Below are 23,637 nucleotides of genomic sequence, written 5' to 3' on the forward strand. Positions count from 1 at the left end.
GAGGAGGCAGCATACAGATGCACGAGAACAGCCCTTGATGCTGGCTCAATAAGACAAACAGCAGCACTGAACACGAGTTCACTAAAATCCAGTGATCTACTGCAGACACAGTCCGTGTTAGGTAACAAGGAAGGCTGCAAAGTGTAGAAAAGCAAACATCTTACCACCACAGAAAAAGTGTTCTTTCCCATTAAATCGATAGGACTACATCTCTGACCTGCATAAAACAGGAGACTTTAATAGTGTTATTGCAGTAAACAGAATCTAATAGCTTTGGTAGCTACAAGATGACTTCAGAGATGCCTGCTGCAGGAGGATGACCTGCTATTGGGGTGAGCTTATGGGCAGGCAGGACTAATTTCCTTCAAACTCATGCACTCTCCCTCCTTGAAAGTTGGTAGTTCTGAAGAGAGCATGAGCTTCTTAAAGACAAGGAAGAGCAAAAGAATTTAGAAAGCCTTCAGTGCTGTGCTCATAACTATAAAACCACAGGTTACCTCAGGTAGGGCATGCCAGGGACACGGGATTAGCTGCATAGGATTTGTGTTCTGTTTAGGCAGAATTGTGACAGCCACAGCACCGGGTTCTTTGTCACTATTTAATTTTGTCTCTCTGTTTAATTCAAGCGGGGAAGAAAGTGTCTTCAGAGCACAATAGCACAAAAGAAAAAGTATGCATTAAGTAGAAAAATGAAATCAGTATTTCACGTTAATTTGTAACTTGTTCTTTTCTTGGCAGCTGTAGCAAGCTAGGAGAGGAAAGGAAGATAACGACCTGGGATTTCATAGGGAAGTAGTTTGTGCACAGAATACTTTGCATCTGATTGCTCCTATGCGGTTGTTCATCTGGTAGAGCTATGATATCCCTCTGAGTAAGCCTGTTTTGGACTGTCAGTGTGACTAACGTTTGCACAAAATCGATGCTAACTTCAACTACTTTTGATAGCAGCCAATGCAAACAGTTCAGCTTGGGCTAAGGGTTCTGAGTCAGTGATACACGTCAGACATGGACAAATGTAATACATTTTTCCCCAAACCCAGGTGAACTACAGCTTGATCGGGTGTATTTGCCAGAGCTGTAAACATGCTGTGCATTTGGATTACCTGGCTGATTTATTTCCATTTTGCTTTTCAGGTCTCTCTTGTTCCAGGGTTTTTTAACCTAGACTTTTCCTGCCTCTTTCTTGGGATTTTTAGAATAGCTCCATTCAGGCTTAATCCGGAAGTTTTTTGTTTGTTTGTTTGTATTTTTCAGCTCATTTTTCAGTTCTTTATGCTTTCATTATTACTATGTCACAACAGCAACAATTCAGCCACCAAATTTACCATCTGAATGCCTGTCTGCCTCAGCGTTGGAGTGGCCTGTAGCTCCAACATCACTTTTTTACATGCAGTAGGGGATGCCATCCCCTAGATGATTGGGATCCACATGGGATCAATGGCAGAGGCCCTGTATGAATCCATGATTGCTCAGTCCCATGCCAGAGGCTTCTAAGTGTCATTATTAAAGAAATACATGTGGGTCAAGGTAAGTAACTGTTCCTGTTTTGCTCACACTTTGCTTATAGAACTGGTTGAGTAAACTTTCCTGTTAAGTCCATAATGTACCTTTAGGCTAGGAAAGAGAAATCACAGCTTCTCATAGAAGCACCAACTTAATGATGATTTCTGTGATTCCAGGGTTTAGGATGCCTTTTGATGTTGTAGATAGCTTTTACATATACGTTTTTTGTGATGAAGAGAATTGGTCTAAAGAAAAAATAATGTTTCTTCATGTCCCTGTGCTTTAACATTCTTTGACTGCAGCCTGTTCTTTTGTACCTACACAGCCCTAGGGGGAGATGCTAAAAAAACAACCCAAAAGAGGAAAAAATCCAAAAGTACAACAGAAAACTAACAGTGATACTCTGTGGTTTGTCATTTATCTTTCATGCATGAGTTGGAATGGCTGTTTTGGCCCAGATTTGACAGGGGAGCTCGAGAGCGTTGCAGATCTATCTTGGCATTTAGATAGAGTTCATGAAGGCACAACAGCTGTAGATGGCAGAAAGATTGACAGGAAAAACATTTGTTCGTAGCTGGATTTTAACAGGGTCTTAGTTTGGTAAGCAAGAAGTTCAGTCCACCCAGGTCATATGGGCTTAGAGCCGTGGAAGAGTCATGTAGCTCAACACTGATCCTCCCGACAATTCAATCTCTGCCTTTAAATCAAAGTCAGTAGCAAACTATGGGTTTTAAGAGATCTGTGCAGGAAGGGTAGATTTCTAGGCCAACACCACAGCAATCCTCAGGGTTCCTCTTCTGGTCAGTGATTTCAATAGGCTGTGTTCCCTTACTGGTAAAAAGGATTGTGTAGGGGAGATGCCATCCTTGGCTATGCCATACCCCTTAACTCTGTCCCTTGCCCTTGGAAGATAGAGTAGAAAGACAAGGTGGAGATAGTGGGAGACTGCAGTGACCCTTCTTAGCCCTTTAGACACTTTAGTTAGAGAGCTTGTTTTCCATCTTTGGTACTATGGATTCTTTTTCTATCAGCACAGTGGATGAACATCAGTATGACAGGTGTTTGCACCAGGCGTGCTGTTCCTCTGCTCTGCACAAGGTAGCTGAGATGTGTCGCCTTATAGCCTGGGCTATAAGGGAGCAGGTTATGTAAGGATCTCTTTGCAAGAGACTTCAGCTGACTGAGGTGCAGCTTTTGTGTGTATGGTGTAGTAATTCCTTTGAATTTTTATGCAGAAGTTTCTAATTTAAGGCTGTGTCACGACTGAACCATGCCATCTTTAGCACAGTCTTAGAGTCTTGTTTATCTACAGAAGCAAGCAAATCCGGCACTTTGCATTAAGGAGTTAAGCTCAGTCTCACAATTGTATCATTCTGACATTATGGAGAGATGAAATATTTTCTCTGAAAAAATCTGCTGTGTCACTCAGTCGCCTCCTGACAATTTCAAGAGCCCTGAGACTGTGCACTTGAATGGTAACTAGCTGCATTTTTGATACACAGAGACTCTGTTCTTTCTAGTGCGCTCACCCTGAAGGACCTCCCTGGGTTTCCTTCAGTGTCTGTCCCAGAGCTCGCCCTGCAAAGCACTGTCTGCAGGAGCACAGCTCAGCAATGTGCATCGCACAGCCAAGCCAGCACAGCAACTGGGACACACAGGGCAGGTGCTGTATGGCTGGAATACCATGGGACGTGTGATCTAGCAATGTCTAGAGGCTGTTTGTATGTGTGTGAGCATCTTGCACCGTCCTTGTATGTACAGCTCTACACCTGGTTCTCTGAACAACACCCAGCTGTATCCCTTGGCTTTTTCCACTTACTGCATTAGGGAGATCCGTCTCTTAATGCTACATTTCTGCATCAACCTGTATTAAATGTATTAAGCAGTCTGGTAAGAGGCTAAATATATATATCTACACGACCAGAGAAGGAAGACAATTTCTTAGCTCTTGGCATTCCCTCTGGACAATTATATTGAAGCACTTGGCTGAGTGAAAATGGTTTAAGGGCAGTTTTTGTTGGCCGTGTTTGCTGTCTAAATGTCCTCTTTTCCTTATTTTTCCTAATTAATGAATTATTTGTTGCTCAGAAACTAAAAGCTAGCAGGGAAGACTTATGAATGTAGATGCACTAAAATCTAGGCATAGGACCAACGCTTCCTTTGCAAAATAGAAGTGTACTTCTGTGTGTTTAAGAACTCCTCTTGGATATGTTTTTTTCTGGTTTTCAAATGATTCTTTAGGCCAAAAAACGGTGTATCCTTTCATGACTGGTACAAGATTAAAGGCTGCATTGGTGTGGCCAATATTCATGATGGAACACATCACTGAATACTACATTAAGCTTTGTTACTTACTCTGTTTGTCTGATGGACTTGTGGCTTTATGGCGCTGTTGTAGTTGCCATATATTCAAAGGGAAGGGGTGCAGGTGTCCTTTAGAGGCAGAAGCAGCATATGGGTTCCTTTTCCCTATGGAGCAGTCCAGGAGCAGCACAAAGATGGGGCATGCAGTCCTGGCCCTGCTGTGAAGTCCTTCTGTTCCAGCACCATGCTGCTGTGCAGTGGGAGGGCCGGGTGCCCGTGTCCTACACCAGGGCTCAACACCGAGTGTCCTCCAGCTTCCTGCTGTGTTGTAGCACCTATGAAGTGCCTGTGGGAGATGGGGAAATGTGGAGGTAATCTGCATTTGCCAGGAGTGAGAAGAAAGCAGCAGGCACAGTAAGCTTCAGCAATTGCAGCTGACCTGCAGGTTTTGTTTCTTTTTCTTTCTAATAACAAGTTCTTTGGAAACCTTTATATTCCCTCTTAAAATTTCATTGGGAAAACTGAAGGATATGCAACACATGAAATTGAATGAATACGCATGTAATTGTTTCTTTTTCTTTTAATTTCATGGAGCCTTAGATCTTAAATTTCAGTCACAGGGATTAGAGCCATGAATCCGAACAATAAGTTTACTTAGTACACAGAAGATTACTTTTTAAGCCCATTATTTTACAAAGAACTTCAGTGCAACTGCAGTATGCTGTGTCTGCCTAAATATTCTCCCCTCTCACTCTTCTCAACGATGTGTAAATTACTGTCAGCCCAGAACCCCATTTGTGTGAGTAACTCAAGTGAAGAAAATAAAGAAGAAAAAAAGAAACCACTGAGGAAAAAAAAAAAAAGCAGTTTATAGTTCAAACATATGTGTTAGTCTCGCCCAATGAGCAGCTTCTACAGAGCAGATTCAGCATTTGAAATTAGAACTGGTGCAAGAAAGTGCTGGCACCATATTGTTGGGGTTTCACCAGGTAAACATCTCTTAATCCCTCCTGGGACACCAGCTGATGAATATGAAGCACACGGATGTTTACTTAAACTACCAAGTGTTGGTAATGCTTAATCTGCAGGCATTTAAGGATCAAATACTTAAGCTAAAGACACCTCATACAAGTATGTGCTTAGAATTTGTACTGGTTAGAGATGCTTTATTTCAGTGCAAAGAATGAAGATGTCTGTCTAGAGATGAGCATGGCTGGCTGGGAAGGCTGCTAGCCCAGGAGCAGCACTGCTTTGGGTGACAAGACAAGCAGAAGCCAAACTGACTTGTGTACCAGACTGCCTAAGCAATAGAAACTTGGGGAGCAAGGATGGAACAACTTGCATAGCAAATGGACAAAGGTATCATGTTTGGACCAACCACTGTTCCAGGTACTGCAAGCAAAGATGTTCCAAAGATATCATCTTAATCTGCCCACTGATTTCACCTAATGAAGATGATCTCTTTTTTTGTGATCTGTACAAAGCGGTGCTGAATCACAGGGGAGAGCAGAAACAGTCGCATTTAATTACGAGAGAACTCCTCAGATTTTTGTAGAGAAAAAGCAGATAAAAGCTCAGCTGATTAGTAAAGGGTCTTTGCACATGGAGCAGAAACCATGTTGGCAGGAACCATGTACTGCTATTAGCTGCCCCTAACCGCTTCCAGCATTCACTCCACAGAATCAGTGAGAACGAAATGCCAGAGTGTCTGCCCATCCTTGCAGCTGCACAGCCACTGTGAATGCACAGCGGTTATTACTGAGCCTGAATTATGTCTGGCCAAGGAGCAAGCTGAAGCCTGAAAGCACATCCACCTTTCTCTGGTCCTCCTCTTTTAACCTGTGCACCCAACAAACTTATCATCTCCAGCAGGAACGCCCCTGCATGGCATGCTGGAAAGTGAATGAGAGCAGCTGCTCTGCACCTGGGACTGAAATCTTGGCAGATCTCATGTGTTGTTTAATAATTTTGCATAGATCAACAGTTTTTGAATAGTGCTCACTTCATTCAGTGCAGCAGGTTTTTAAATTCTCATTGTACGTTTATGGATCATTGCACCTTTTCTAAGCCACAGCAATTGTCTCTATTGTGAAACCAAAATGTTAATGTCTTCCATGCTGTCCTTCCCACTAGTTCAGTGCATTTCAATGGGGGTTAAAAGGTAAAAGCACTCTGAAACTTCAGATAGGCACTGACATCATTAGAAGCTACACCTAATCTCATCTCCCTCCTCCTGCCGCTCCCCATCAGTAAACAGTGACATCTAGAGAGAAATGAAGCTTCCTTAATGAAACAATAGAGTGTCACTAATTCTGTTGTGCTAATTGCTGCTGAGCTTGTATTGAAATGGTCTCACGTTGTCCATGCAGAGCTCTGGGCAGCTGTGTGACTGAGCATCCCCTCCAGAAGCCTATCACACATACCGTCACATTCCTGTGCTCTGTTGCTCATGCAGCACTTCGTTTGTCATGAAGTTTTCCAAATCTTTGGTTCCATGGACAAAGGATCTTCCTTTCATTCCAGCTTCCAGCTGCCCATTGCTACACTTCAGAGCGTAAACTACAGTTTGTGTTTTGTGCCAGTGTCATAAGTAGTCTTCAAAGTGAGCCCAGTCTGGCAAATGGAGTTATGGATGTTGTTGCCTGTATCTGACAACTAAAGAAATAAAACATGGGAAATCTCTCAGGCCCATCTCGACCTTTGTAAGCCGGTAGATGGGAGAAACTTTCATTGTAATGATATTTCTAAGTATAGCTATTGGAGTGCACTGAATCATGCTGCTTGTGTATTGTTTATATGTGACATTATTACTTACTGCTAAGATGAAAAGCAAACACATACACCGCATTGGGGAATACTTGATTGGAACTCTTGCAATTGTTTCTAAGTAGGAAACAAACTTCAGATCATATCTCAAGGGATTCTCACAGCCAATCCTTGTGTCTGAACCTACGGCAGCTATTCCAGAGAATAGTACTTGGAGAACTGATTTGCCAATAAAAACAAATTAATGTGAAGAGACTGTTTCAGAAATGAGCCTTCCATGACTACTCTGCGTGTGTCTGAAATTAAAAGGGAATAAAACTTCTGCTTTCATTCGTTCCAACTTCAGCACTTTGTCATTTGCCTCCCTTCACTCTGTCTATTCTCAGTCTGCCATTTGACTCCAATTGCTTGGAGACAATATCCGTAGACCCCAATGCAAACCATGAGCTGGAAGAGACAGAAATAAGAATCACACAGCATAAGGACTAGGAGTAGCACAGCAAGACCTTCCTAATGGGCTAACAAGACAACGCCAGGAGCATTATAGCAGAAAAGGTGGAAAAGAAAGTGTTCAAGGAGTATCACAGAAGAAGTAGCATTTTAAGACTATTAGGGGAGCTATAGCAAGTTGGGCTTTGCTGTTCAAAAATGGAACAGTTCCTCACTGGTTAACAAACAAGAGGATTTGGTCTGCTTTCTGTTTCAGCTGTCTCTCAGTCTCTTTAAGCAATGACCTGTGAGTTGAGGATGAAGCGCAAGATTTTGATGGAAAGCTGTAAAAATTAACCACACAGCAAGCTGATTTGTTTTCCTGTCAGTTCCCATCTCCTCTGTTTCACCTGTTCCCCCAAAGAGTATGTAAACCTACACTGACCCTTACAGGGAATGCTTTCCCAATTGCTCTTTGGATTGCCAGAGCTTGATGAGGCCCAATCGAGGTGGCTGTGCAGGGCAAACCGTGCTTCTCACAATTACCTGTGGGAATTGCAGCCAACCACCTGCTTCAAAGCCCGGAGGGGTTAATTGCAGCCCTCTTTCTCCTGCCCTGCACACAGAGCAGATAGCCAGTTGTCCTGCACGTAGCATTTGCTGTCTTTCTCTGGCAGCTGACAGTGGACAGTGGCAGACTGTTTTACAAAGCCTCTGCACATTTTAGATTAGGAGTTCTGGCCATGCCACCTTCTCACTGTGTAATGCTTGCATTAGACCAACCAAGCCTTTCCCACTTGCTTCCCTCAGAAGCAGCATCTCAGCAGCAACTTATGGTACTGCCCCCAGCCCCAGCAGCAGGGACACGCTCTCCTCCAGCAGCAGCACCAGGTTAACAGGGGACAAAGCCAAGAGAAATCTTTGCTTTATCCCTTGGCCTCCTGTAGGCCAGAGAGCAGGGCTTGCACTGAGTCCCCAAAGCTCAACACGTTTCTCATTCCATCTTCACTTGCGAGGACTGGCAGGATGGACAAAATTAACTCTTTGTGCAAGGAGGCAGAGCAAGCTTTGCCTGGATGAACAGTGGCTGTGATTTCACGCCCCACATCACAGATTAACACCTGGATTCAAAGGTTTTTCTCACCCTTACTTCCACAGTCAAACGTAATTTGCTTTTAAATTCCTTGTAAGCCACACAGAAACACAAACTCTAGATAGGGAACTGAAACAACAACCAGATCTCTGTTCAAGTTGTCTTACCAAGACCGGATTATTTTCTAGAAGATACACTGTCTGGATGTAATCTGTGAAATGTGTAAGCCAAGCCTGATGATATTCTTACAGCTACAATTAAAGTCCAGCTTTTTGTTCCCCAGTTCAGAACCTTGCCTGCTTGCTGACAAAAATCCAAGGACCTTTTAAGCCAGTACAAAGAGTAACCTAAAATATCAGCCGCTGTCTTGTCAGGTATTAGTTATTCCCTCGATCAGGCCTTGGTGTTTATCTCTCCCTCTTTGCGTTTTCCTAATTATTTCTGCCTTGTTTTAATTCTCAGAAAACTCCCTAGATGTGGCTTTAGGAGTTAGAATCTCAACTGCTCATTCAATTAATGGGCTTGATTAACGTGCTTCAATTTCCCAGAGACACTTGTGACACATTATGAGGGGGAAACAAGGATTCTGAGTATGCTCCATCTCATTTGTGATACTCCTGAGACTGGAATCCATTAGAAGCTCTTTTATCAGATAGCTACAGTTTATTTCTCATATTTAAATTTCATTTTTTTTTAATTCCTGCATTTATTCAGCATTGATGAAGAAGGATCATTCTCTCCTAGAGTGACTTAGGGTCCTGTGCTCCTTAGTTTGTAACTTAGGTTACTTTGCAAACAAGTGATTCTAGTTTCAGTATATTGATTAGAATCTGACAAGCTGATGTGAACATGGCGTAAGTGGAGGTGAAGCTTTTTTGCTTTATGTATGAGTAGCATAAACAGAGAGAAAACCACCACACAGTGAGCTTTCCCAACAAGGCTGTAAGATATTAGGACATTCTGTGCTTCTATGAACTCCATGTAACTGGAATTTAACCCCTGCTTTAGCCAATAACCCTTCATATCTTTGTTGATACAGTGCACAGTACTGGTGGTAGGTGGATGGTTGGACTAAATGATCTGAGAGGTCTTTTCCAGTCTTAATGATTGTGTTATTCTATATGCAAGCCTCAGTGCAACGCAACATGGAACAGTCCTGATGAGAGAATGGAGCCCATTTTAGTGACAGAAACACCTCGTATGACTCAGAGTGCAGACGTGTAATGAATACAAGTACATAGGCATGTATATATACATGTATATCCATGAATATGCATTTATATAAACTCAGTACATTAATCTATATGCATGCATGGTCTAAAAGTATCCATATACACACACACGAGAATATAAAAAACATGCCTTACCAAGAAGTCCCATCCTTCCTGGATGCAAGTCAAATGCACTGCTATGCCAGATTCCTTATATAACGATTCCATATAATGACACACAGCCACCATGAATACACTTTGCTAAAACAATTACAGGCAAGTTCTAAAAATTAATGCTTCTGCTGCACTTCTGCTCACGAGCCATACGGGGAGCTTCTGCCTTTCAGTATTACAGTGCTCAAGGAAAAAGAAAAGGATTCTATTTTACGGTTCTGAGTCAGTCTTTTTCTTACTAACATATGGCCCCATTTTTCCAGGTTCTTTAAGCAAGTTGTAAACATAAACTTTGATGCATATGGAGTTTGATTCATGAAGAGTTTAATTTGCCTGGTATAAAAGATTCACGTAGGTTATATAACATCATGAAATTATTTTTGGCGTTTGAGTAGGCTCCATTGAGGAAAGCAAAACTGTTTCCCCGGCATCCATTTATCACTGTTTGCTACTAATTACAAAACTGGAAAGACAATACGCGTGATTCGCATTATCTGCATTGTCTCTGGGCTGATGTGTTGTTCCTTGTGCTTCCTCAGGATCTTTTATGCACTTCTCAATTAATCTTTTTATTATCTTTTTTTTTTAAGGTTTCTGACAGATGTGACTCCGTCTTCGTTAATGGCAAGGAAATGAAAAGCAAAGTGGATACTATTGTTAACTTCACTTACGAGCATTTTACCACCCAATTAGAAGTGACGGTCTGGGTTCCACGCCTGCCGCTGCAGATTGAGATCTCTGATACGGAGCTCAGCCAGATCAAAGGCTGGAGGATACCCGTCACCTCCAATAAGAGGTATGCATGCAGCAATAGCACCATCCTGAGCCTCTGGTTTTAGAACGCTTCACATTTTTAGTGTTTCTCAGACTCTAAACCCTCCCGTTTGAAATGAGATCTATACTCTGTCTTTGCCTTCATCACAGTGCCCAACAACAGTATGAGTAGACTGCATTTTACCCTGACTTGTATAGTTTAAAAGCCAGTGGCTGTGCTTGGAGCAGTAATCAATTCCCTGCATACTCAGGAGATTGTATCACAAACTCCAGTGTGCAAATCTGACAAAAAAAAGCCCTGGACCTCTGTCAAGCCCATATACAGAAGTTTAGTGATGTTCAACACTAACCAGAGTATGAGGCTGCATAAAAGAAAGCAAGGGAGGAGTCAGGCATGGAGTCACTGAGCGATCACAGCACTTGGATGTTGCACAAGTCAGTTTGTGCTCTGCAGGACTCAGCCTGGGCATGGTTCAGGGGACAGCTTACACCAAAAACCAAAGGGCACCACACAGATCCAGAGGACCTCCTTCCTGTTCTCCTCTTGACCTCGGCAGCCCCATGTCCATTATTGTAATGCAGCATCCAGCTCCCCTAACAAACTCACCCTACAAGCTCTTTATTTTTCCTTAGCATAACTTGGCATTTCCAAATTCCAAAGCAGGAGCAAAAGTACACTTTGCACAATACTGTTTCTGTTGCACTCTTGTATTGCCCTTCTACCGCATTGACCTTTCTGATTGTAACAACAAGCAACACTTAATATTCACAAATTCAGAGCAGAATAATGGCTTCTTAACAGCCATTTTCAGAACCTGCTTTGACCATGTTTCAGGTCTCCGCATGCTCTCACTGTCCCATAGCTTTGCACCGTACCAGGTTAGGCACTCAAAAACTTGAAGACAAAATTCTACCAGGACACACATGGATTGAAAATGATGACTACAAAACTAACACGCCTGGATTCTAAGCTCTGTTCTCTTCTCTACTGAAAATATCCATTCTTGTAGAATAGATGAAGAACTTCCAGGAATGCTACTCTATTGGTGGTTTTCGGAAGTTGAAAAATGGTGCAGGGCACCAAATCACATTTATATACAGTGGGAAAGCATTTCTGGCAGCAGCACCAGAAGTGCTAAACACTGTGGCAATGTAGCTGAAGCACTCAGTTTGCCCAGAAGAACATCTCAGCTTGTGAAGAGCCTTACAGAGCCCGGATAGACTGCAGTGGAGAAGAATTATCTAACGCTTTATGAGAACATAAAACTCAGGGTAATAATATAGAAAATGTACAAGAAACTCAGGTAATGAGCTCGGAAGAAAGAGACTGCCTTACCTCTTGGCTATGTGGATGTTTTTTCCAGCTATAACAGAAGAATACACAATGAGGATCTGATGCAGAAGAAATGTGTGCTTGCTTCAGTGATAAAGGCCAAGTTGCTGTCTGTGGAAGGAAGAGATGTGATAGGCAATGAATGAACACACGCCAGCTGCTTACAGTCTCACTGAACTTACCTCCTGCATGCAGCGTGCCTGGTGATGTAACACCTCCTTAGGCACAACTCCTATCAAAGCCAGTGGGGATTTCGCTGAGTAAATGGCTGCAGGATTAGGCTGTTGGTATTTATTGCAGGAGTAAACTTCCAGCAGAAAGCTCTGCGAGTCAGACTTTCAACTCTGGTTAACAGTCGTGGACATTCTGACTTTAAATCCATTATACAGAGTGCTGGAAATTTACCCCCTGGTGCCTAGTCCTGATTTATTTGGCCAGCTGAAATAAAGACATGGTCTGAGAGCCTGCTCTGTTTGCAAGCTGGCAAACTGTAGAAGCGTGCTGCTGCTCACATTGCATCCTAACTGCTGGCATGGCTCTGGCAGGCATTTGCTGTCAAGGGTGGGGAGCAGAGACTTGCTTATACCATTCCCAGAACTGCAGCTGGTAAGTTTATGGCACTACGTGTCAGCAATCCATGCGGTTATAAGCTGGAAATAACGTACCCCTTATTTTATGCAATTTTCATTTGTTTTGTTTTTTTTTTTAAACTTTGTGGGAATATTATAAACCAACAAGCAACCCAGCACGAGCATTAGTTCTGCTCAGTCTGCTATTTACCTTGTACCTGAGGTTTTTACATTTCTTTTATTTTTAGATCTGGCTGGATTTTAGCTGAGATTTAATGGCTTTTCTTCTGTTATTTTCTTTGGATTTTTCTCTTTGATTTTCAACCTACCTTATTCCTCCATCTCTTTCGTAAGTGCTTTCTTTCCTAATGCTCTGAGCAAGGGAAGGAAAAGCAGATGGAAGTGAGCTATGTGGGTGTGGAGAAGGGTCCTTGAGCCAGCACGGGCTCACAGAATTACTCCTGCTTGTAATGGGCTGCAGAGAAGCTCACAGTCGTAGCAAACAGATGTATGTTTAAATTAAAGTCAAATATTGGAGTGGAGAAGAGGTCCGGCCAGATTCTGCCAGTCTAACAAGGACATTTACTTTGATTCCTCATGCATCTGAAAAATAATTATCCTCTTCCTGAAGCTCCTGCACTAGTTCTATGCCCAATACATTTATGCATGATGAATGGCTCTTAAAACTTGCGTTAATAGGAACTGCATGGCTAAAGCCTCACAGAACAAGCTAGAAATTTAATTTAAGTACTTGTTTGCAACTGGAATAGCACTTTGTTTTTGTGAGGCTCCCAGGGAAACAGACATCACACAGCAGGACTCCAGCATATGCTTCAGCGTCGGGCACATGGTGTGTTGGACTTGTACCAGCATCTGGTCACTGAGCAGGAGCTAATAAAGCCTTTACTAGATCACGGTGACTGGAACCTTCACATCACATAAACCTCTGTGATCTACTAAAGCCAAACACGGCAACGCTTGTGAATGGCACCCTGTTGAACTCATGGTGATGTGTTTGGTGGTGAGTCAACTTCAGTCCTGTCTGGTACTGGAGATGAACACAGAAAGTTAGCTGGAATGAAACGAAGGGACAGGAAGTGCTTAACTGGACCTCGTTGTGAGCGCTGTCACCTGGAAATGAAGCCATCGTCTTAACATGAATCAAGCGAAACTGGATTCAAACCATTTCATTTGTGAATTATGACATCTGCACAGAGCTTGAACGCCCTGTAAGTTCACACCTTCCATTAGCTGAGTTTAAAGCCCTATGGAGATAAGGCCACAGTGGCTTTTGTTCACAGGCAGGCTGCATTTTCAGGATCTGCAGAGGTATCAGTGAAATTGTTTCTCTTCTTGAGCTGTGAGTGGAGCTAAGTACAACTTCTGCATCTCCCACTAAATCACCTTATAGTGGCTTGAGTTTTGTATTGAAATAGATTGTTTTTCGGCTGGGGACGTTGCACATTCCTTTTCAACACGTGACTCTTCTCAATGGGTATTTCAAATCCAAAACCAGCAAAACTGATCTCGTTGGGGTTTTTTAAACACAGAATTAGCATCTGGCCCAAGAACTTGATGCCTGGTCTGAGAGTGGTGCAAATTAAAAGGGACATACTTAAACTGCTTGAAGGCTGTGTCTGGAACGTGAAGCTGACAGATCACTGATTAGATCAGTGCTAGCAGGCATCCTCGCAACAGGGCTGCTGCTTTAACTCAGCTCTCTGGCAAAGGCTTTTCTGTGTGAAATGTAAATGAAATGTAATTCTGGCAACCTTGCTTTGCTCCAGAAAATTATAATAATAATAATAATAATAATAATAAAGGCTTCCAAACAAAGTTGAAAAGCAGCAAAAAATTGGATAATAAGGATTCTAAGTGAGTTCCAGAGTTAACCTTAGAGATGACCACAGGGTAAGGGAAAGCAAAATATGCAGCAATAGCTCATATTCACGAGGACACATCTTAAAAAGAAAATGAGCTCGCTGCTTGAGGAGGGAAGGGTTTTAATCCTACTGAAAACACTGGAACAAGAAGTTTAAGACTCTAAAGGGAACTGTGCAATTCAGTAGTTTTCAAACATTTTGTTGGGTCCGTGGAGACAGAGCACTCAAATGCTCTTATAAACTGAATCGGGGATTTGTGGCTTTGAAGTGGAAATGGCTATCATTTATTTAATAAAAAAGAAAAAAGAGAGAGAGAACCTGAGTTGGTACCTGGCAAAGCAGAGTTGCAAAGCGTGCAGTGAAAATTCAAACACCTCTGTTTCTCCTTTGCACTGACATATGAAAGTGTCTTGCCCACTCCATGACTTGAAGATGCTCTTCCGCTGTTCCACATTTGCATGCAGTAGAAACCACGTACTTTGAAGGAGAAATAGCTGTAAATATGTCTGTAGGGGAAACAGAGCCCTTACCTTCACCTGCATCAGATAACACACGGAAATACATGGCTTGAATCATCTTTTGGCTGCCCAGATAATCTGAAGCCTCATAATCCAGCAGTAGTGCTCCCCATCTGGCCTTTCACCATGCTCCTTAACTTCTGGTCTTGCTGCCCACAACGCATTGCTCAAATCTGTCTGGCTCTTGCACATTCTTCTCCACTGGTATTAATAGCACTGTCAAAAAGCAGGGTAAAAGCTCTGCTTCTTGGAGGTTTTGGTTTCCCAAAGCCTGTGATTACTCAGAGCTGGGTTATGGTTTAGATGGACTAAACAGCATTAGAATACAGGAATAATTTAAAAGTGGGAACCTTAAGGAGTTTATGAACTCTTTTACAGCATTATAAAGCCAAAAGACATCCAGATGGGTCAGGAAAAGTCTTATCAACATCCCTTTGAGTGCTGCCTCAATGGCTGTTTTGCTGACTAGCTGCGTCAGCGCACAGGTCCAGGTTGAAACTCAAGCTGGGAAATAGAGAACAACTGAAAATTTCCCTCGGCCACTCAGCTGGTCTCCTTTGTTTGTGCAATGTAAATCCTCTCTTAAGATCCTCTTTTGTCATAAAAAAATCATTGGTGCTTCATTCAGTGACTAATGATGAACACTGCTGTTTTACACGCACAAAACTAAAAAGGGCTGTACCAAATACCACTTATTTCAGGCTGAATATATACGTATATCCACCTAACAAATGATGCATTGAGAATATATTTCTAGTGAATGAGATTCTGTAACACCAGGACTTTATAGCATTTTGAAGAGCACAAGGGCTTCTCTTAGATACATTTTCAGCTTACAGTTTGCCAACTTTGTCATAAAACAATTTATAACAAAAGCAATTCTGTTTTATAATAGTTTTTCATAGCTGGTATTTCAAAAAGGAAGATAAAAGAGTGTAGTAAACACAAAACTGCTTCCCAAAATACTGTGAAAAATAAGAGGCTTACCCGGTATTTCACACCCTTGCTATAAAGTCACTTCAGCTTCAATAAATGAGCAAAAGAGGAAGGCAAAATATTTCTGAACAATAAATTCCACAGTGTGAGGGCATAACGAGTAAACATTTGACCACCTAGGACTTAATGCCTGACTGGCAAGAGATAAGAACATCCATGTATTTGCCCCAAGGAATAAATAACAACAACAAAGAATTCATGGGAAGCTAAGTTTTAAACTAGAGAAGACTGTGAGCTGTGACGAGCCCTAAAAACCATGTACAAATGTACAAATCACTGATAAAAGGCTTATGTGAAACTGTGATATTGATATGGGTTATATTTTGCATGGGGGACAAGGCAGGTAGAAAACATTAATGGAAGTGTAGGTAATGCTGTACCTATTCCTAAGGGCGAGTCTGACCAGTCTGGTATGATGCTTGTAGAGCACCATCATAAATAACATCATTTAAGTGCCTTTTTGGACTTTCTGAAGTTCTGTGTGGTGATTGTGTTTCTAAATGTAAAGTTTGCATGAATTATATGAGGTTTTCAAACGCAGTGGCATGACATGGGGCAGCATTTTGAGGAGATTGGCAATGCGATACAAACGTTATGAGCAAGGGTGGAGGAAGGGATGCTAAAACTTCTTGTCTCACCTCTGCTGAGCTACTGTAGGGCTTTGTTCCCAAATGACCCTCTCACAAACCTTTCACACTGCTTTCCTTAGCACTCTACCAGATTTGACTGCCAAAGGAAAGTAAGCAGAGCAAGAGGTGGATCCACTGAAATCTCAGCACTAACAGCACAAAAATCTATATGTGTAACCCCCAGATGCAGTGTTCTTCCAAAAACTGGTTACCTGTTTCTCAAGCAGTAATAGATGATGCCAACCTTAACCTAATTGAACATACTGTGCAAATGGAGCTGTATGGAGATTCAATGTGGCAATTCAATAAACATAAATACATTTACAGGCCTACCCGTGACAGTGAGGATGAAGAAGATGATGAGAAAAAAGGAAGAGGTTGCACTCTTCAGTATCAGCATGCCATGGTGCGAGTCCTCACACAGTTTGTAGCCGAATCCTCTGAGTTTGGAGGCTACCTGACCTATATGCTAGGCTCTGAGTGGCAGTTTGACATCACTGACCTTGTGACTGATTTCATGAAGGTGGAAGATCCCAGGATTGCTAAGCTTCAAGATGGTCGAGTTCTGGTGGGTCGGGAGCACGGCATCACCACAGTCCAGGTACTGCCTATGGTGTCACTGCAGCTTCAGTAGAAGCCTAAAAAGAAGTTGGAACAGGTTTTCAGTTTTGCTGTTTGTCACTTCCAAACAATACCTTTAGGTGAAATTTAGCAAGGTTGTATTCATATTATTGGGACTAAGGAATACAGTGGGATTTACCAAACATTATCCACACAGCTGGCTTCTTTTTAAATCGGAACCTTATGAATTTACTGGATAGAAAGTTTTACCTAAGATAAACCTGCATTTTTACTTAGATGTAGTAAAACACAAAACGAAATACAAAAAAATGGACACAAAAACAATCTTCAGAAATCTTTCAGAGTTTTCATGTTTACCCATCTATCTTAATTCAGCTTTTTAAATCAAAACAAAGGAATATGAGCATTGAGGAGAAACTGTAAGCACTCATAATGTTCCAGTCACGTTACATTTCCCTAGTAGTCAGTGCACAGAATCAGAGCTCAGTTCCTGTCAGCCTAAAACAAACAACACAGAGAAGACAAGGGATTTCTGCCCTTGAAGTACTTCTTTCTCCCCAGTGACTGTAATAGTGCAGAAAGCAGCCAGCTCAGATGCAGATATCTTATAGAGTAGATATCTGATGTTACGTTGGATAACTTACATGGCAAATATTTGGGGCTTGATCCAGCCATACTGCATTCATTGAAAATGTTATAGACCATACCAAAATTCATTTAATTTAAACCATGCTCCATAGTTGAGATGAGGTGGCCATTTTTGAAGTGCTTTATTAAATTATTTTTATAAATACAGTCATTTGGTAGCAAATGAGTCCAACCTCATGGGAGAAACAGGAATTATCGTTTATAAATAAATGTGACAAACTTGAGGTTAACCAAAGTGTTATACCAGTAAGACTAATGATGCTTTCTAACACAATTGGTTGCTGTTTCATGAGTGGGTTTTCTTTTGTCTTTCCAGGTTCTGTCACCTCTTTCTGATTCCATCTTGGCAGAGAAGACAGTGGTAGTTCTAGATGACCGTGTAACTATTACAGATCTAGGAGTACAACTAGTTTCAGGCTTGTCCCTCTCCTTACAAATCAGCAAAGGAAATAAGAGAGCTATTGTATCCACCACCTCTGCACACGATATCCTTCATACACCAAAACAGGTATGAAACAAAACAGCATATAGAAGTAATTGGTTTGTACAACTATTATTTTCTCACCATCAATTTGCAGTAGGACAAATTATTTTCATTGAAGTCTTCCTAAACATTGGGGACTGCAATGTTTCTTGTATTTTCCATAAAGAACTGCAATCTCTTTTGTGTATTTAATGCAGTTGTGTCTATTTGAAAGCATGACAGAACATTTAAAATACTGTACTGAGCTGTTTTCTTAACCTAGTTTGTTTCAGCAGGCTGAATGGGATCACCATTCCAGTCTGTAACTGCTCCACATGTTGCACTAAATATAGCATTGGAACTGCAGCATTACAGGGATTTCCCATTATAAGGCACTTGTAAAATTAATTAACCAGGACTTTGAAAATACAATTATTTTCATAGCAGAGCTCCATTATCCCAAGCTGGAGTTTTGCTTAAGACTTAAAGACTTATTATTTTTTTTTTGTTAATTTTTATTAAAGTTAGATGCCTGTGTCTGATAGTTCCTAAAGATGAGATAAATGCCCAAGGGCCTGCAGAACTCAAAACTGCAAGAGGAGAATGAGAAGCAGAGCAGACCTTTTCATTTTTGTATTTGAAAAACAAGATAAACCAAAGCCAAACTGTGTATTTCTTTAGCCAGTGTCAAACAAACAACTGAGCGCTGCCTGTGTGCTCACTTACATTTCACACATCTTCTTTCTAATCCTCTTTTCCCTGCAGGAAGCCATAGTCAGTGCTTGGATTTTGTTCAGTGATGGGTCAGTGACACCATTAGATATTTATGACTCAAAGGATTTCTCAATCACCATCACTTCACTGGATGAGATGGTAGTATCTGTACACCAGAATCTTCAGTCAAAATGGCCTGGGGTAGTGGCAGAAGGGGATGGTCAAGGACCTCTGATTAAAATTGAAATGGTCATCAGTGAGCCATGTCAGAAGACAAAGCGAAAGAGCATTCTGGCTGTTGGAAAGGGAAGCGTCAAAGTGAAGTTTGGTCAAAAAGATTCTGATCAAAAAGAAAGCACCAATGACATTGATGATACAGATAAAGATTTTAAAAGCCATGCAAGCAATTCCATAGAAAAAACTGCAGAACAAGAGAGGACAGCACAAGAATGGTCCAAAAATGGAGTCCTTAGTGAGGACAATGCAAACAAAAGCACAACTTTCGTATCTCCCATTGATCAGGATTCCCTGGAGGATGACCAGCTCCAAAATAACCCAACTGCCTTCACAGGTTTCCCTGCCCAAGTAGAAATACCAGGAGAAAACAATCCCAGTGATCTCACATTGACTTCGAGAGGATTAACAGATTTAGAGATCGGCATGTATGCCCTGCTGTGTGTTTTCTGCTTAGCAATCTTGGTCTTTTTGATTAACTGCGTGGCATTTGCTTGGAAATACAGGCATAAAAGGTTTGCCGTGAGTGAGCAAGGCAACATCCCCCATTCCCATGATTGGGTCTGGCTTGGAAATGAGGTTGAACTGCTGGAGAACCCAGTTGACATTTCACTCCCATCAGAGGAGTGCACTACCATGATTGACAGAGGAATGCAGTTTGAAGAAAGCAACTTTCTCCTTAATGGGAGTTCTCAGAAGACTCTTCATAATCATATCCTCAGATCTTCTGAGTACCTTTGTGAAAAAGAAGTTAAAAGTGAACCTATAAATCCTTCTGGGCCAAAGCAGAAGCGAGTGAAGTTCACTTCCTACACAACAATACTGCCGGAGGATGGAGGCCCCTACACCAACTCAATTCTGTTTGACAGTGATGATAATATTAAATGGGTATGCCAAGATATGAATCTTGGTGATTCCAAGGAACTTAGGGACTATATGGAAAGACTGCAAGACAATATGTAAAACTGCTTTCTTATGTTTGTAATCACCTTTATGCCTTCTGTTTATGGATGGTGGAGCAGTCAGTCCAGTCAGCAATAGGAACAAGACAGTTCAACCTTGGAGTTACTGAGATGATAATCGGGCATCACTGAGCAGGTACAAGAGGCTGGCTGAGTTAAACCTGTTTCACCACAAACCAGGATGTGCCCCTAAAGCAGCTACCTGTAGGTGTTGAAGGTGTCACACAAGATGGCTGTTTTTGTATACTGCCTGGTACTAGCAAAATGCTAATACAACTACGCTCAGACTCAGAGGAGACTTCATGTGTTTGTCATCTCTCATGATAAATGGTAAATCAGAAAAGAAAGGGATCTTTGTTTGCATTGATTTTTCTAGTTGTCATTCTTTGTAAAGCACAGTGGACATTTCTTGCTTACAGCCTGAAACATGGCTTATATTAAAAGGGATATGAATGAATCTAATCTTATTGCCTACGTGCAATGCAGCCAAGTAGTCTTACTGTTTTTTACACATATAAAAAAACAACCCATGTGGTTAATTTCCTTTTGTATTGTTTATGAATTTTATTTGACTTAGGGAACATTGTTTCCATTGATCTTTTTTTGTTTCTGTTGTACCAAAGTGAAGTACAGTAATATTTATAACTACTTAGGTTTTCCATTCACCTGCATCAGCTCCTAGAGCTACCTCCTTCACCACCGATTATCTTCCTTCCATGTGAGTATATGGGTCATTAGAAACATAGAAAGGTGTTAGAACTCTTACTGGGAAAGGGTTTTATCTTACAGGGAACTGTAAATACAATAATAAACAACCCTGGAATATAAAAATCGAGGAGCAACTCCAGATTTACTTTTGTCATTGCTTACATGAAAAGGTAACCTGCAAACAAACAGCACATACTTCAAAGGAAAACACAGCAGCTTGGTTGACAATACACATAATCACAAGGAGAAAGCCAAATATGGTACCGAAATGCATAGAACACGAAGGGATGTCCTAGCAAAGAAGCAAAGGCTTGGAGTCAGTGTTACTTAGTACTAATAAATTAATACACTGATGGTAGAGTTTAGCAGGACACCAGATGATGCCCCAGACACCCACTAAACCATCATTGACCATATGGCTGCTAAAAAGAAAACACACAAATAAACTACACATTTAAGTCATATTTCATTAAAAAGGGAGCAGGAAGGAAAAGGCCCACTGGGCACATTATAAAGTGACTATTTGCAGTTGTGACAAGGAATACATGCTGAGGATTCAGAGCTGCCCTTGTGCAGGCATTACGTATATATTTGTGTGGAAGAATAACTAAAATATGTTGAAAATTACATTTAGAAGAAAGGTGAAGCTATATAATGCTTAATAAACCACCACCACAACAAAGCACAGGTTCTTCTGATGGATAAGGTATGAACTATGACAACACTGCTCCCACATTGCAAGATAAAACCTTAATTGTGTAACTCTGTTCCGATATTAGAACAGACCAGATAGCCTTTACTCCAGCAAATCATGCATTTGGATCCGAATCCACCACTGGGGACACACTTAGAGAAACTACTGCAAAATAGCAGATTTTGGTAGTGAGAATACAAAGCAAAATGAGGACACCAGGCTTATAAAAGTGATTAAAGACTTTCACTTGCTGGCGTTGAACTGCATAGTCAGGGAAAAGCATCTGTTATAATCCAATTTTAAGCAGATAAAGTAATGAGCCACCATGATGCTTCCATTTGATAAGGGATGCAGTACTTGTACTTCAGTGAAATTTCAGAATGTCTAACAAGTGTTTCCCTCCTCTTTAAATGCACCAGATCTCACGAGGAACCATTAATTCCTGCTATGATCCTTGTTAATAAGAATAGGGGAAGAAAACCCACCTTCTTAAGATTTAGCATCTCTTCCCAACATGCTGTTAACTGAGAGTGCTGTCCAGGTGCTCCATGAGCTGCAGCAGCTCAGTGCCATGCCCACTGCCTCACAGTGATTAACACTGTCCTAATATCCAGCCTGGTCCTCCCCTTGTATAAATCAATCACCGATAAACCTGAACTAGATGTGAGACAGTGTAGTGATGGTACTTGAGCAGGACAAACAGCATTGCTGTCTTTGTGAGCGCATACCAGCAGCTTACTAGTGTAACCAGGATGCACTGTGCTCAGCTCTGTAACCCACTTCAGTGTGGCCACAGTTCTGCCAACTGCAGCAGCAGATGTCAAACTCTGGCCCTAGTCACTATGGCACACCGAATGGAGAGACCTACAGCTGTGCTCATCTTCTGAACCAAAATCAAACAGCTACACCTAAACTGTAAGGATAAGAATTGGTAAGCATGCAAGAAACTAGAATTGTCTGAAAAAGAAAACAAACTATACAGATTAATTAGAATTGTGCATCAGTAGGTGCCCAGGAAGCAACACCTGTACATCTAACACCGAGTAAACAGAACATCTTATTTATAGCATACAGAAAAGGCACTGTAAGGCAAGTTTCTTCACCTGATATCTAGGACAGGCAATATGTAATATGAATGCACATAGAAGAAACAATCCAGCAAGCAAAGAGAGGGTTAATGAAAAATAGCGAGTTTGTGAACTGTAAAAACAGAGCTGAAGCCAGACCCTCAGCTCTTGTAAATCAGAGCTTGGGCACTGATGCCAGCTGAAGAGCTGGCATTCAGAGAGCACGGAAGAGCTAGTGGTTTTCATCTCTTTGGAACTGACTTCATTCGAACATCACACACAGCCTCGCTCCATGTGGCTTGTCTATGCATTCTTTCTCATTTAATAAGAATTAAGGAAACCAGTGACCTGCTCTCCTCTTGATGTAGAAACCACACAGAGTAACATTTTGAGCTGCTGTTTCTTAATTCATATTGGGGAATGTACAAGATAATCCTACAGCCATATGACACAGTACAAACAGTCCATGATAGAGTGGAAAAAACCCCAATAACTGTATTTCAAGGTAGAGTACCCTATGAATGAAATACCATTTTTTCATAGAGGAAATGCTCTTTTCTGAAATATATCATGTGCACTACATTGAAATACACTATAGTGTATTGTGAAATGCATACATTAACTGCTGAATCTATAACACTGAATATGTATATACATCACACCCAAGATGTTTATACGATATACTAAGTCTTAGATGTATAACATAATGAATTCTGTACAAAATAAACTGTAAGTTAAGACAATGAAAGACAACTTTTATATCTGTGTAATTTGTATGCTAAGTTATTCAAGCCTCAGTTTTCATCTTTAAATGTGCCCTTAAAACAACCACGCTGATTTTCTATAGGCAGATGTCTGAAATAAAGACTTCACTCTTCAGAAAAGAAGCAGTTGAAAGACTGTGAAAAAAGACACAAATTCTTCTGGAGAAATAAACAGACTGTTGGTGTGATTTCTTAAAATCGACTCTCAGGCATTTTCCATTCGTACTGATTGAGGTGAGCTGATGGTTGGGTTGAGGGTGATGTGCAGACAGCAAACAGCGCTGGGCCCAACTGCCAGCATGTGGATTATTTGGGGGCCTCCCTTTAGCTCTCTGTTGTGAACAGATTTTGCTTTATTGTTATTAATTTCCTTCTAGGATGTCTTATGTTCCCATGAGAATCACAGAGCCTCAAAATTATTAAGTCCTTTGTTGTTTTCAAGTGGACCACAGCTGAGACCCAGTTGTATAAACTCACAGCAAACCTGTTGGCTGTTTTGTGCTAACAGGGGCGATTTAACATCACTTGAATAATTCAAGGCTCACTATTGTCATTTCTAGCTTATAGAAACTTGTTGTTATACAAAGTCAACTGAATGAGTAGACTGAATGCTGATGTA

General features: G+C 41.3%; 1 protein-coding gene across 3 annotated transcripts in view; it reads left to right on the top strand.

Annotated features, from left to right (window-relative positions):
- Positions 1–23,206, top strand: part of TMEM132B (transmembrane protein 132B) — a 169,336-nt gene extending 146,130 nt beyond the window's left edge. For all 3 annotated transcript variants that reach the window (XM_072350868.1, XM_072350866.1, XM_072350867.1), the window contains exons 6-9: positions 10,071–10,276; positions 16,510–16,783; positions 17,729–17,920; positions 18,641–23,206. In XM_072350868.1, coding sequence (XP_072206969.1) covers positions 10,071–10,276; positions 16,510–16,783; positions 17,729–17,920; positions 18,641–19,786 — 1,818 coding nt within the window. In that variant the 3' untranslated portion in view covers positions 19,787–23,206. The remainder of the gene's footprint in view (positions 1–10,070; positions 10,277–16,509; positions 16,784–17,728; positions 17,921–18,640) is intronic.
- Positions 23,207–23,637: the final 431 nt, after the last annotated feature.

This window comes from Excalfactoria chinensis, chromosome 16 (assembly GCF_039878825.1).
Source record: "Excalfactoria chinensis isolate bCotChi1 chromosome 16, bCotChi1.hap2, whole genome shotgun sequence".
NCBI classification, from domain to species: domain Eukaryota; kingdom Metazoa; phylum Chordata; class Aves; order Galliformes; family Phasianidae; genus Excalfactoria; species Excalfactoria chinensis.